This window comes from Engystomops pustulosus, chromosome 2 (assembly GCF_040894005.1).
Source record: "Engystomops pustulosus chromosome 2, aEngPut4.maternal, whole genome shotgun sequence".
Taxonomy (NCBI): Eukaryota; Metazoa; Chordata; class Amphibia; order Anura; family Leptodactylidae; genus Engystomops; species Engystomops pustulosus.
In genome coordinates this window covers 96,746,102-96,761,873 of record NC_092412.1, presented here as the reverse complement: position 1 = coordinate 96,761,873, position 15,772 = coordinate 96,746,102, and the positions used below count along the sequence as shown (strand labels likewise).

The 15,772-nt window shown below is 42.1% G+C and overlaps 1 protein-coding gene across 8 annotated transcripts in view; it reads right to left on the bottom strand.

The window, feature by feature from the left end:
• The window catches only part of MCF2L (MCF.2 cell line derived transforming sequence like), a 166,007-nt gene that overhangs the window by 97,561 nt on the left and 52,674 nt on the right, over positions 1-15,772 (bottom strand). Inside the window, exon 1 of one of the 8 annotated variants that reach the window (XM_072135594.1) lies at positions 9,139-9,866. The exons of 6 other annotated variants lie outside the window; for them this stretch is intronic. In XM_072135594.1, coding sequence (XP_071991695.1) covers positions 9,139-9,289 — 151 coding nt within the window. In that variant the 5' untranslated portion in view covers positions 9,290-9,866. Of the gene's footprint in view, positions 1-1,773; positions 1,939-9,138; positions 9,867-15,772 lie in introns of those variants that run through there. One more of the 8 variants, XM_072135595.1, reaches the window with a different exon arrangement.

The window sequence follows — 15,772 nt, the reverse complement described above, 5'->3', positions numbered from 1 at the left end:
TTCACTGTGAAAAATATTATATAGTTTATTTTTTTCTGTGTCGAAAGTTAATAATACACCCCCTGCATATCTATGCCAAAGCTATAAAATCATACTATGTCTAGTCAGCTAGTGAAAAAAGAAAAACCAAAAACAAACTGAATTGGGCATAACTGATAAATATCTACCGTAAGTGGTACTGTGGAAAAATACCTAGTACCCTCTAGCAATAAATATATTCCACGCCGTGACAAAGGAGTTTCTTCCAAAATGCATTTCGGATGGCAAGTTGGACTCAGGACCACCTCCTCATTGTGTCCATAAACACCTTCTTGTGAGTACAGCTTGTGCATCCCTTTACTGGGTTATTATGGGGATACTTACTGTTACATATAACTTGCACTAGCAATTAGGGAATGTAATACTATTGATCCTCCAAGATATACTGTTATTCCATTATTAGTCATTGTTTTATGTTATTCTTGTAGGGTCCCTATCCTGAGTCTTGTTCTTGGGATACGCCCGGTATGTTTAGTTCAGTTATTATTTACTAGAAGAAAGATTCTTCTGTTGAATCTTTAGGTGTTTTTGGACTTTCTCACCTTTGTTATTTGTAGTTATTATTTACTGTTTGCGATAGTAAAAATAAAAAAATATATATATATTTTTAACCATCTCTAGTTGTACTGGTGTAAGCCCTTTCCTTTACTGTCAAAAAGTGAAAAACATTACATTTCAACTCACCTTGCAGCAGTTTACATCAAAGTAGTATTTAGCAAAGCCCTGGCATTTATCTAATCTGGTACTAAAGGGACCTGCTGGGTATAAGATTATGAAATATTTTGGATTTGTGAGACCCCAAATTCTGCTTGTGTTTCTGATTTGGGCACTTTCGAAGTTATGCCATTTTTTGCTGCATACAAATCCTGGATTTTTATATAGCTAGATTATTTCAGATTACTGCAAAAAAAAAAAAAACATTGGCTAGATAGTAGTTGCATCAAATAGACTGACTTTACTGTTATCTCACTTCTAATATTGAAAGGCATTCATGAGCTAGTCATAGGGATATCTGGGCTGCTATCATATATCAATGGGTCATTTGGAAGAAACATATATTTTTTAAATCACAATATACCGTAGTACATTCTGTCATGAAAATTTAACAACATCCTTTGTCAATGCCCAGTGATAAAGTAAAAGTGCAAAAAATGTTAGTTTCTGCTACCAAAGAGCAAATCATAGGTAACTATACTAAAATAATTCAGCAAAAACAATGTAATTGTGTTCATATTTGTGTTAAAATAATGGAGGTTAAAGAAGTTGAGGAGATCCAACAGACTAAATTGAGTCTATTGGCCTTTTAATTGGGGTTCCCTAAATTTGTCAGCCAAAAAGTACCTGTAACAGAATCTGCAACATAGGCTCCTTGCTGCATCTCTACAACTTACCCCATGCTATAAGATGTGAACATGTTTTCATAATGAGGCTTTAAGTGGCTATACCACCTTCTAACTTCATGTATCAAAATTGTAGTCTCATGTAAGCCCATACAACAGGTTCTGTATAAATTGATCTCTAGGTATACAGCAAATTCCTACACACTGTACTATGATATATTCCAGACAACAGACAGTCCTGAAGCCATGCTCCCTGATATCCAAGTCTGGTAGACTCAATTCTAACATACTGTACTAAGTTGCTGTGCACTGTTTGACGTGCCTCAGCTATACAAAAGTCTAAGCTTGTACAGTAAACTATTATCCATTGTATGTCACAGCGTGTTGTACTTACGTTGTACAGCATAATCTATGGTTACACACATCTCAGAAAGCCAGTGATATCTTTCCATTTCTTCAGTAGTGATCCTTATGTGATCCATTCTTTCTCCAGTGTCCTGCTAGACCTAGGATCCTCTGCATTTTGTGCCTTTTCTCCCTCTTACACTGCTTTCTATACTACATATACTACAAACACACACCCGTTTCTCGTCTGAACTTTGTACCTCAAACAGCACCGATCTAAACCATCTGTCTTCTGAAATTCACTTCTTGCTCCAGCTACTTTGTGTCTTATGGTAATTAACATGTAAATAGTATTTTCAACCCCTCCATTATTTACTTACAGTAGGCGTGTGCCGAGAAAAGCTACTGAAGCATCAGGACTACAGTATAGAAGAGGTGGAAAGCTCACTACTGTAGTTTCCTATCAGCCAGGAACCTGCTCAACAAGCCTCTTAACCTGTCTTGGGCAGCTGTCAACCAAACATAAAAGAATATACTGTGTATATCTACATGCTGAACACTAGAATCTTTTATAGACATGTACAAAGGACACGTTGGCTTACCATGAGCTGTGCCTTCAATATCTTTCTCGCGTATACATATACACACCTATTATTTATATAGATCATGTTTAAATCTACATTTGGATATCAGTTTGTCTATTCCACATCAGTAAAATAAAATCATCATGGAGGATAGATGCCCCACGTTTTGACAAAAACGAATCCGGACAGACCTCATCAACTACACTGGGGTCTGTCAAATTTCCTTTACGTTGTTCAGGAATTTCATATGTGATGTGATGTGTGAACCTGCCACAAAGGCTTCCAAGCAAACCTTCATTGAAGGTTTTCAACATAGCTTTTAGTGTTACATTAATTCCATAAATAAATCTAAATAATATTTATTCCGAATAATATTTATCAATTTTTTGCATGAGCCATTACAAATGATCAATTGGTGAAGACTGTTTTGATATTTCCCATTAGCTGCCTCTATCTTGCACATAAAAAGCAGCAGCAGTAAGGATAACATTATATAGCAGTAGTGAGTAATGTAAACTGAGTCAAGCACTAGGGGCAAGGACACCACTCACTAGAAGCTGCACCAACTCTGACTCCCTCCAGAAGTAGCAGTTCATTATTCCTTTTCCACTCCATTTCTGGGCACAATATGCAACCTGATCCCTCAGCGAGCTGATATTTCCACTAATCACTGAGGATGGATTGAGAAGTGCATTTAGGGTGAGTAAGTATTTTAGAATGCAGGTGGTGTAGGAAAGGGTCCTGATAAATTGAGAAATATAATAATGTTGCAGAGTTTCTTGTACTAGATTATACTTTTGATGGTATTATTTGGCTACATGGCTTCACATGGATGGCCCAAGTGTTGGTTAATGAAGTGTAATAGAACAATCCACGTCCCTCAACTAATGTCTACATTATGAGACAGGGATGCATTATAAAATATAAAGAAATATATAACCAGCTTACTGGATAAGTATTCATACAATGATGCCAACTACATAATATACAAGAGTACAGAGTAGGGTAGACTTTGCTAAACAAGTGTCTGACAGGCCTTGCCCAGCCTGTCTTGTTCCATGCTAACCCATGATTGTATAGAATATCAGAGGAAGACCTAGTTACATTTAAGTGGCTGGTGAATGGCTACTCAAGCTCCTATTAGAAGAGTAGAGAAATATGGAGGATATCAAAGACAATGGGGCAGATTTATCAAGCAGTCTGAAAGTCAGAATATTTCCAGTTGCCCATGGCAACCAATCACAGCTCATCTTTCATTTCACCAGTGCTCATGAATATTTTAAAGGGGAGCTGTGATTGGTTGCCATGGGCAACTGGAAATATTCTGACTTTCAGACTGCTTGATAAATCTGCCCCAATGGGGCAGATTTATCAAGCAGTCTGAAAGTCAGAATATTTCCAGTTGCCCATGGCAACCAATCACAGCTCAGCTTTCATTTGACCAGTGCTCATGAATATTTTAAAGGGGAGCTGTGATTGCTTGCCATGGGCAATTGGAAATATTCTGACTTTCAGACACTTGATAAATCTACCCCATTGTTTTATTTTCAGGGCATTGCTGCTACTTATGTGCACTGTTACAGAAGTAAGGTGTCTGTGGTATGGCTAATTGAAGGGAAAATGTATGTGGCTTGTTCCATGATAAAGTCATTCTACAACTTTGATATAGATAATACAAAGGGAAGTGCAAGGTTGCAATGCGACACCACATTTGTCACAATTTGGGGATGAGTGAGCAAGGGGTTTTATGGGGTTAACCACCCTTATGATCATCAGGGATTATGACATCACACAAGGAACATTCTTCTCCACTGATGAATGGTATTTAAAAATTAGTGTTCCATTAGTAATAGATGTGTAAAGAGAGGGAATTTCTCCCAAAAAAACAATTTGGGGGGAAACTAAAATAAGGGTAGAAATTTTAAGACAGTTCATATCTCAGTTATTTCATAATTTTTTTTTAACACTTATCATTGGTACAACTGGTTGCAGAGACTGTAAGACCCAAAGTAGGATACATTACGATTGCTTTGCCAGTTGTTACCTCTGTGGTAGGGCTAGTGGGAGACTGATCTTGTCTGCCGTACACACTAATCTAACATTCAAGTGCAGAATCCCAGCCTGAGCTGAACAACTATTAATAAATTCAGTGACATCTAATGGCAGAATCGGGTACCTTTATGTGCCCCATTACATGACCTGTGCCAAGAAACTACAAATAAAAAAAAAAAAAACACCCAGCCTGTAGACTGTCAAGCACCACTATTAAAGGGGAATTCTACACCTCAAAAACAGCATTGTTACGAGTCTTGCTTGCCACCAGGAAAAGATATTAACGCGTAACCGTCATTTGAGATAATTTTCATTAACAAATTCTGCTTAGTTTGTAAAAAAATAAAATAAAGCTACTCCCTCCCATTGAGATGCATATTGTAGCCTGTACCGTGTATGTCTATGGAAGTTGGAGGATAAACTTTCAGCTTCATCTTTGCAAATACTGCTCACATCATACTACAGACAGGGAGAGAACAGAAAGTGTTAACACCCATAGCTGTGTAACAAACAGGAGAGGAGAAAGTGCCCTCTTCAATCTATTAGTCAGATTTGTGTTGTAATATAGAAGTAACATTGTAACTAAGGGGTGCATAGCAACCCATTTCTTTACAAACTAAGCAGAATTTCTTAATGACCTAAATGCTTACAATAGACCCTTAAATATCAAAAAGCATCTAAAATGATGGTTACTCTAATGCCCATTCCACACTTGCGAGTGTGATGCGATGAACTCGCATCACACTTGCAACTCATGCTGCCAGGATCTCCCGGCCCGAACGCTGCAACCTCAGCAAATCAGTTCAGTCCCCGTTTGCAGTGTTTGGGTCGGGAGATCCCGGCATCATGCGCTGTGAGTGTGATGGGATGTATGCCGTGCGTATACCGCTGTGTGCTGGAGGTGAGGAGGAGGTGACCCCTCCTCCCTCCATAGAAAACATGCTAAATCTTTTTGTGGTGTGTGGCCCTGCCGTGCCGTTATTGCCGTCTATGGGGATGTACATGCGGCTGCAAATTTGCCGCTGCATATATGTCCCCGCAGACGGAAATGTGAATTTACCCTGAGTCGGAGGCCTCCTGCAGCCCCTCCCTGACCTGATGCTGTTTCCCTGTAGCTGGGTCAAAGTGGGTGGAGCTAGTGGAATCACGCCCACTCCACATGCTGATGTCTCTGTGTTATAGTTGTTGCAGATATGAAAGGCTGGGGCTGTACCAGAGGACAAGGTGACAACAGATCAACCAGGGACCTGGGGTCTGACTCCATAGTGAGTAATCACATCAGTGTAACATCTGCAACAGCCTGATGCTCAGGGAGGGTTATACATGGCGGTGCATATATCATGTATCCAATGTGCAAAAGAAGCCTTACATTTTAGGTGATAGTGGCCTTCTACTTTCTGAGACCATATGATTTTTGGTGGATATAGACACCCCTGGCCATTCACACAGCTGGCTGCAAGAAACTTAAATTTGCTGCATTGCCTGTTTGGGTCCAGGACTCGCGGTAGAACCAAAACGCGGACATCGTTACCGCTCATCTATAGTGGTCACCGTTCTCCACAATCAGGTTAGCGCGACCAGCTTTTCCACCCATGCGTGTTCAGGGGTGGTCTGGGGTGTCATCCATGGTCTGGAGGGGGGTGCTGGGGCATCATCTATGGTCTGGACAGAGGGGAGGGGGTTCTGGGGTGTCAGCCATGGTCTGGACAGAGGGGAGGGGGTTCTGGGGTGTCAGCCATGGTCTGGACAGAGGGGAGGGGGTTCTGGGGTGTCAGCCATGGTCTGGACAGGGGTGGAGGAGCTCTGGTGCGTCAGCCATGGTCTGGGCACGTGGGGTCTGGGGTGTCAGTCTTGGTCTGGGTTCCACACATGGTAAGGAGGGGGGGGGGGGGGGCTGGGGTGTAAGCCATGGTCTGGAAAAGGGGAGGGGGGTCTGGGGCATCAGCCATAGTGTGGTCTGTAGGTTGAAATTTTTTAAGGAGACAAAAGAGCTTACGCCCCATTATTTAATGCACAATGTCAAATTAATATCATTTTCTCAATTGGCTATTTAAGCACAAAACACTGGCTGAAATCATATTCATGCATAAACACATGCACATATATTTATTTATATGTATAACTGAAAATTCCATACTCCTCCTCGCCTAAAAATACTCCTCAAAAATGGTGAGAGGAGTATTATTACCCTTCTGAAAAAAGTGCAACCTCTGCCTGGACCATTACCAGCCGGGAGTGTACAATGGGAACCTTAATATCGTGCCGTCCCTCTTCTTGCTATGATCCTGACAGGTGTAGAGAGTGCCCTATGCCATGAAAACCAGCTAACCTTAAAAGTAACCTGTCACCAGGGACCTCATTTTCACTAAAGACAGGTTGCAAAAGCCCATTTCAGCTGCGTGGCAAATATGTCTTTCTGCCTTCTCTGAGCATTTGCATTACATTATAATTGTGTGTTATAGCTTACCTTAAACCCTGACAGAATCCACTGTGTAGTCCCTGGGGTTGGGCTTTGGTTTGGATGCATTTCAAAAAACAACATGCATCTTGTCTGTGCTGCAGACTCCTCAGCTCCCAGCCACCACCTTTGTGCTCCTGCACCGCTCCTCCATCCCCCACTGATGTCACCTCACCCCTCTGTAACCTCTGTAATGTGAAGGAGCAGGAGGGAGGAGCTGAAGAGTCAGCAGCACAGACAAGTCACATGTTTTGTGAAATGCATCCAAACCAGAGCCCAACCCCTGGCACTACACAGAGGATTCTATCAGGGTGCAAAGTAAGTTATAACACACAATTACATTACAATGCTTATAGAAAGCTGAAAGACATATTTGCAATGCAGCTGTAATAGGCTTTTGCTTCCCGTCTTCAGTGAAATTAGGTCCCTGGTGACAGGTTCCCTTTAAAGGAGTTGTATAGTCACAGAACGTAAAAAAACCCACAGTGTTACGTAATTACATGCCCTATCTGTAAAAGACCTATACTTTTTACTCTTAATGCTGTGGAAAAAAAAAAATTTTCACTGGCGCTGAAGCAAATCTCCACATCGTTACAATTTCTATTGCTGTACAACCCCGTTAACTATCCAGCAACTTGCCTAGATGACATCATCGACGGATACTCTGTTAGGCCTGTGTGGGTATGTTGCAAAGAATTGCAGCCGTTCTGTGCGATTGATAATTATTGCGTTTGTCTTACAACAAATGATGAATAAACTTACTGAAAGATGTGAATGGGCCTAATATGGTTTACTTGTAAAATAAAAGCTTTAAAATGCTTCTATTGGCAGTGGATACATAGTAGGAGGGGTGAAGATGTCTGTAGCGGAGTCCATGCTACAAGCTGTAATGGATTCATAAGAGGATTTGACACTTGAGAAGATCAAAGTGTTAAGCCCTCTGCTGACTGCTTATTCAATAAATATAAGGAACTTGCTCTAAAACAATGGAATTCAGGGTACTTTTGAACAAAGTAGAATTAAAGGATCTAATAATACATTCAGCATATGCTGAACCTATTGCCGATCACATTTCATTTCAGTTCTTCCATTTCTTATGCTTAGCAAATACTGAATATGTGATCCAAATACTTAAAGATATGCCATTTGTGGGAAGGTCTACCGTTTATTATGACTCCTCATTAAAGGGGTATTCCCACAAAGACAAGTTTATAACATGTACTCCGGATAACAAAATAACACTTTCTCTAATTCACTGTTATTAACAGTTAAAATACAGCTTTTCACAAATACCAGTCCTACCTGTCTCTATCAGTCCTGCTGTACACAATCTCAGTTGCCCCTAGACACGACCCTGTAACTTCTGACTTAGGGTCGGGTGGCCACCATCTTGGATTTCTGTGTGACCACGTGCTGCTGAGTTTCTGTGTCTTTCTGCTCTGAGCCTGTAGCCACGCTCCCCCCCCCCACACACCCCAGCACCGAGCTCACAGACACTCACCAATTCACTTCCTGCCAGCACCACATCGTGAGCAGAGAGAAGCTGCAAACTACAAACTACAAGCAGATAAGTTATCCGGGGGAAGGGGGAGGCAGGCACATATGTGTGAAAACAGAGATGTAGCAGAGCTGACAGTGTAAAAGTCTGTCAGGTTCTGTCTGTCATGCCTATGTGTAATAGGCATCTCATGCATCTCTGATCTGTCTCATCTCTCTTTCTATGTGTCAGTGTGATAGTACAGTGTGATAGGGAGTGATAAGGGCTAAAATAGCATTAAAACTGAGTAACACTGTAAAGTAAGGGGTTAAATGAACTTCATTGTTTTAACATCACTAGGGAATTGAAATGTGAGAATTTTCTTTCACGGCAAAACCTCTTTAAGTGTTCTAGCCTAGAGGAGTACTTTTATGCAGAAACGAAACCCTGTGTTGCCACACTAAAACATTTGGGAAAGCAAACATTCACGAGGATGATATATGATATGATATATGACATTGCTTTATCTTGTGTATCAGGTATAAGGCACAGACAGCTGTAGTCAATAAGTATCTTATTATGTATTTTATGTTACATAATGATTTATGTATTTTGTATTTTAGAACATATCAATAAGTATTGAAAAATGCAGAACATACAATATGTCAATTGCTTTCCAATCTCAACAATAAAAGTCAAAGTTTGTAATATATCACGGTACTAGCAGTACTACCACAATGACAAGTTACCATGTAAGAGGGAAGGTCCTGATACACCGTTATTTAAGAGTTTCTGAATACACTGCCAGATTTTTGGAAGATGAACATGATAGTATCAGCTCACCATAAGTTTCTTGATTGGAGTTTGTTCTCCACCCTCTCCTGGGAAGTAACCGGCGCATGGTAGAAGACACACTACGATGGAACTGTGTGACCCTGTGTGAAAACCTAGTGCCATGGCCTTCTCTCCTCTCTCTTAATCTATGCAAAGACATGAGTGTTTCTTGGATTACCAGGTCATGCTCTTACAGAGTGAAAGGCTTTAGGGGGGAAGGTATTTCCCAGTGCATTAGACAACCAATTTGATGAAAAGCCTTGTTGAAAAATAATTTCAGCTTCTGGTCTAAAAGGTCCCTCCTCTCAATATTTTCATTGTAAAGAGGATGTTCAATAATTTCTTCAGGTCTTTGCAATCTTCAATGTTCCTTTCAGATAACAAGCTTCCAAATGGCTTCCGTATTAATATCAGTATACAGCTCTGTAAGCAGACTAGGATTGGTGGTACACAGATCTAGCAACCAGACATCCAGGATTCATCAAATTCCACATTCGTGTACTAAAATTGTTCCCTTTCAATAACTTGAGGTAAAGGCGCAGTCTAAGTAAGAGAAATCCAAATCTCAGAAGCCAGATGTCCAGAATTCATCAAACTCCCCATTAGTGTACTACAATTGTTCCCCTCAAATAACTTGAGGCAATGGCAAAGTCTATGTTAGAGGAGACCAAACCTCAAAAGTATTCACTCATTCTTCCGAAAGAATAACTGCTGCTCAGCATCTAAATGTATGTTGCAAGATGCTTCGGAAAGACAGGAGGGGGAAAGAAAAACGTAAAAAAAAAAAAAGTTCCCAAGGAGCTTCCAGCAGCTACGCCTGGAAGGAAGGGAGGGAAATGATTCTCCGAGCACAAGGAAGACCACGGCTGGCCTGGTTTGTTTTAGGAAAGACAATGGAAGAAACAATGTTTCTGATTTTCTTGGCAACAGCAGCTATTTTCTCTGTTATGTACAGCTATGTCCTGCACAATAAAAGCAATACGTCACCGGGTGAATGAACTGGTTAACAGGTCTTCATTGATGACACCTGCCTAATCCCCAAAGAGCCTATTACAAATGACACAACATTTCCTAGGTGACAGTGTTACAGAAATAGACCTGTTTATCACATTAGCAGGCGGTGGCAAAAACTGCAATTAGAGAAAAAAAAAGTGATTTACTTTATCTGCACAGAAGTAGAAGGATCTATCAACATATAGCAGAAGAATTTTACTCACACACACATATATACATATATATTATACATACATGCTGTATATGTGTGTTACTGAAGCTACATAGTCAGGCAGGCTGCCAATGAACTAAAAAAAAAAACACAGGAAAATGTTCCTAATGTACTCAAAATGCAGTAAAATTCAGGGGCCTGGGTGACCCAGAAAGCCCTTTACAGAAAGACATTCCTCGGAACTGAAGTCATGACTAGTAAGATAAATACACCATTCACTTAAGAAAAATATATACCGTACTCTTCCCTGAAAACTGGGATGATGGGTGTCACTTTAATTAACAACTAACCTGGGGGATTCCATGATACATAACCGGATGATGTAAAAGAGGTTCTGCAGCAGCTCACAGCTGTAATACACTGCAGCAAACCACAGCAGTCACAGTTTACAGTCACTCGGAATAAATGTTCTGAGGTTCATCACATCATCGATGTCTAGACATTCTGAACTCATTCTACAGAATAAGGTCAAGATTCCCTAATCACAGGCATTGACTTAGGAATTGTTTATGAAAATGGGGCAAAACAGTAAGGAAAATAGAGGGAAAAATGAAGGCACTGAGCTGAATCATGCAATCCAGGACTTTAGAAATAACTGTTTCACCATCTCACAGCAACAAGCAATTTCATTCATTATAATCTGAAGCAGCTCAGTACAAAGGATGGTGGTTTCAAGAATATTTGTGGTCGAAATCATCATTTCACTGGACAAAGGCCAAAGATGTAAATTGGATGAATACTATATTCAGTATGTAATAATTCTGGACCAACTTTTTTCCTCACTCTGTGGGTAATATACTGTGCAAGGACCTACCGGTACTTGGGAGGGGGCATTATAAAGTGCAGGTACCACAATGTAGAGCATTATACTGTGTGAGAGTAATAATTGTTAGAAATTATACAGTGTAAGCACGGCCGCCATCATGGTGGGTTCAGTGGGAATGTGTTCCTGGGGCCTCCTGCATTGCAATCAGAGAGGGGAACCCCCCATGAGTCACTGTACACAACAACCCACAGCACCGTCCCAAACCACAATACTGATCAGGGCCTTGTGCATATTTAAGGCGCACACAGCGCTGATCCCTGGGTGCAGGCAGTGATGTTTCTGCTGCCTACATCCTTTGAATAATGCAGGCCCCACCCTCGCTGCTTAGGAGACAGTGCCTAGGTCATAAAAGGAGGGATCGAGGAGGAAGCTGCAGGGAGCATGGGAAGACAAGTATCATTTTTATATATAATATTCATTAGGAGCCCAAAGTAGGGGAACGAAATGTCCAGAGATCTGGGCTGCTAATTATGCATGCCCTTGACACCTCCCTCTCCCATCCTGGAGGGAGTTGACATCACGCGAATGGTGTGAATTCACGCATTTTACGTGATGTCGCCTCACTCTCCCAGAATGGTGAGGGTGTGCATAATTAGACATCTTGTCCCAGCGCTTCATGCGTTTCTTTTCTAGGTGATCCCAGCGTGTCTTTGCGAAGGACAGCGCCAGGATTAACTTCAAGTGGAGGGTGAGTAATTGTGGGCGTTTTTTAATTTTTCTTAATTGGTTGATTTCCTTTTTCTTGTTTAATAAATTAGCAAAAATATCTACATTTGTGGGGGAGGGGGTTGTCAAGATGGGGTACATAGTGTACATCGATGAGCAAAAAAAATCTTACCAATTGGCTGCAATTTAAAGGGGTCTTATAGACTTACAGACGACCCCTGGTTACAAACGGACCTCTAGATGTTGGTAATTTACTGTACTTTAGCCCCAGGTTACAATAACTTGATAACTATTATAGCCGTTTATCAAGGTGTCTGTAATGAAGATTTATTATTAATCCTGGTTCTTATGACAATCCAACATTTTTAAAATCCAATTTTCACAGAGACAAACTATTTTGGCAAGGGTTACAATTATAATATATACAGTTCCGACTTCCATACAAATTCACCTTAAAGGGCACCTACCACCACAAATCTACCTATAAAGGTAGTTCGGGTGGTAGGTGGATCAATGGGACGTGAGGATATGCGCAGAACAGCAGGCCCACGCCTGTGCAGCCCCGGCTTCGGAGCAGTGACCGCGCAGGCGCGGGCCTGCTGTTCTGCACATGCGCAGACTGCAGGATCGTCGGACGAGGGCGCGCAGCTACGAGCAGCTGCACGCCGAAGATGGTGAGCAGGAGGGGTAAAGTGGCTACCGGGGCGTGGAGTAGCCGCCTCGTGTAATCTCAGATGCGGCTACTCCGCGCCCCAGTAGCCACATAATAAAATTACCATAAAAGTAAAATAAAAGTTACTAAAGAAGTGCGGGGACGTGAGGATTAGCCCTTAAAAGGGCTATCCTCACGTCCCATTGATCCACCTACCACCCGATTTACCCTTATAGGTAGATTTGTGGTGGTAGGTTCCCTTTAAAAACAAACCTACGGAACCTATCCTGTATGTAACCCGGGGACTGCTTCTCTGTGTAGCGGCACAGTATATATGGTCTCTGTGTTAGGGCACAGCGTATATATAGTCTCTGTGTTAGGGCACAGTTTATATATAGTCTCTGTGTTAGGGCACAGTTTATATATAGTCTCTGTGTTGGGGCACAGTTTATATATAGTCTCTGTGTGGGGGCACACATATATATCTATATCCCTTCAGAAGGCGAACAGTATATATCTGTGTCTTTCTAAAATCGGGCACAGTATATATCTATAGGTCTCAGAAATGGGGCACAGTATATATCTTTAGTTCTCTGAAATGGGATACAGTATATATATGAAATTTGAAAGACACTGTACATGTTTTAATTAAAGGGGATGTCACTGTAAATGCTGAAACCAGGTTGCCATAAAAAGGATGACTGTCATTTTATTACTTCATAAATGTATCTATGTGAGCTGTTTAGTAGTCAACAAATGGAAAAGGCAGGCAGCACTTTTTCAAGCTTGGGCATATATTCTCAGGAGTCACTTTACTGTGCGGACTTGAACTTTTTCCATTTTACCTTGAGCTGTTTAGTAGTTACATTCATACAGTGTTACCATTGCAATCAGCTCTTTGAGGGCAACCACAATGGGAAGTATAGTGTTTAATAACAATAACCTGAGACAACGGCATGGCTTGTATATATCCCACTGCTGCCTCCACAGCAACAGCCACAGTGCCTGACAGTGCACCCCCAGCAGCCGCAATGTACCTCCAGCAACCACAGTGCACTCCCAGCAAGCCACAGTGCACCCCCAGTGCCCCCAATAGCCACAGTCCTCCCCAGGAGCCAAAATTTTCCCCCATTGCTCTCCCAGAAGCTACATTACTCTCCCAGTAGCAACAGTGCTCCCCCAATGCCTCCATTAGCCAATGTGAGTCCGCAGTGTCCCCAGTAGCCTCAGTGCCCCCCCCAGTGGCCACAGTGCCCCCCCCGTGGCCACAGTGCCCCCCCCAGTGGCCACAGTGCTCCCCCAGTAGCCACAGTGCTCCCCCAGTAGCCACAGTGCTCCCCCAGTAGCCACAGTGCTCCCCCAGTAGCCACAGTGCTCCCCCAGTAGCCACAGTGCTCCCCCAGTAGCCACAGTGCTCTTCCAATGCCCCCATTAGCCACTGTGCTTCCCAGTGCCTTACAGCAGTTACTGTGCTCCTAGTGCCCCCCATAGCCACAATGATCCCCCACTGCCCCCAATAGCCACAGTGCTCCCCCAATGCCCCCACTAGCCTCTGTGCTTCCCCAGTGCCCTACCCTCTCTTTGCGCCGGCACGCGCTCACTGGACGCTCATGCTGTGCACCTGACAAAAGCAACATAGTGGCAGGGAAACAAGACCCAGGCCGGGTAATACAAGGCCGCGGGTCAGATCTGGCCTGTAGATAGTGGGATGGCGCTGCATAGACTATAAACTATACATCTGGAAGCAGTGTATGTAATATTTTTTATTTTAATTAATTTTGGGGGCATATATTATATTTTAATTTGAGATTCGCCTGTAGAGTTAGTCACTTAGAAACTACCCTGATTACAGTACTTTGGGACTCTGCTTAAGGGAAAGCAGCTAGACGAAATTGTAAGTGAACCAGAATAGAGGTCATGATAGAAAAAGTTGAATTATTCTTACCGTTAATTCCTTTTCCATTAGTCCACCATGACGGCCCCACATGGAGGATGACCCTTGACCCTGCAGGGACAGGAAGCGGAGAGGTTAAAACACCCCCCCCTGCATCCACATACCAGTGGCTTCCAATAACGAACCTTGGCAGTGGATACAACCCATTTATTATATGTTTCATTCACATACAATATAGTCATAAAACATTTACAGCAATAATATGACATAGGGTGGGAATATACATGGGCCGTCATGGTGGACTAATGGAAAAGGAATTAACGGTAAGAATAATTCAACTTTTCCCCTAGCGTCCCCCATGACGGCCCCACATGGAGATATAACAAATAACCATTTCTGTTTAGGGAGGGACAACAGCCTGTAAAACCTTTCTACCAAAGGCTAACTCTCTAGTACATTGTAAGTCTAGTCTGTAATGTTTCGCAAAAGTCATGTGGCTGGACCAGGTAGCTGCTCTACAGATCTCCTCTATAGATGCTCCTCTCTTCTCTGCCCAGGATGCTGCCATGGCCCGAGTTGAGTGCGCCTTAACCTTCCCCGGGATCTCTAATTGTTGAGTTGCATATGCTGCTCTGATTACCGATTGGATCCATCTTGCAATCGATGCTTTAGAAGCTTTTTTGCCTTTATTTCTCCCCCCATATTGAAGAAGGATATTATGATCCTGGCGCCAAGATTCAGTCTGTTTGAGATATTGTAACAGAGCTCTTCTAACATCCAGGGAGTGCCAGGCCAACTCTTTCGGATTTTTGGGCTCCTGGCAGAAAGAAGGCAGGATGATTTCCTGATTCCGATGAAAGTCAGATGAAACCTTGGGAATAAAAGTTTTGTCTAGAGTTAAAGTTACTCTATCACTGGATATTCTTAAATAAGGCTCTCTAATGGAGAGGGCTTGTATTTCTCCCAATCGTCTAGCTGAGGTTATTGCAACTAAAAATGTTACTTTTAGGGTCAGATCTTTAATGCTAGCCGATTCTAGAGGTTCAAATGGTGGCCCGGTTAGGTAGTTTAGAACTAAAGAGAGATCCCAGGTAGGAACTCTTTGTTTGAGTTGTGGCCTCAACCTGGAGGTGGCCCTAATGAATCTCTTAATCCATCTATGATCTGCCAGAGGTATATCAAAAAACGCCCCTAAAGCTGATATCTGTACCTTCAGCGTATTGGTTTTTAGCCCTTTTTCAAATCCTGCTTGTAGAAAATCCAGGACCTGAGAAATATTGGGAGATAATTGATTAGGGGTTGCTGTCCCACAGAAAGCTGCAAATCTCTTCCATATTTTGGAATATATAGCTAACGTTATCGGTTTACGACTTGCCTTAA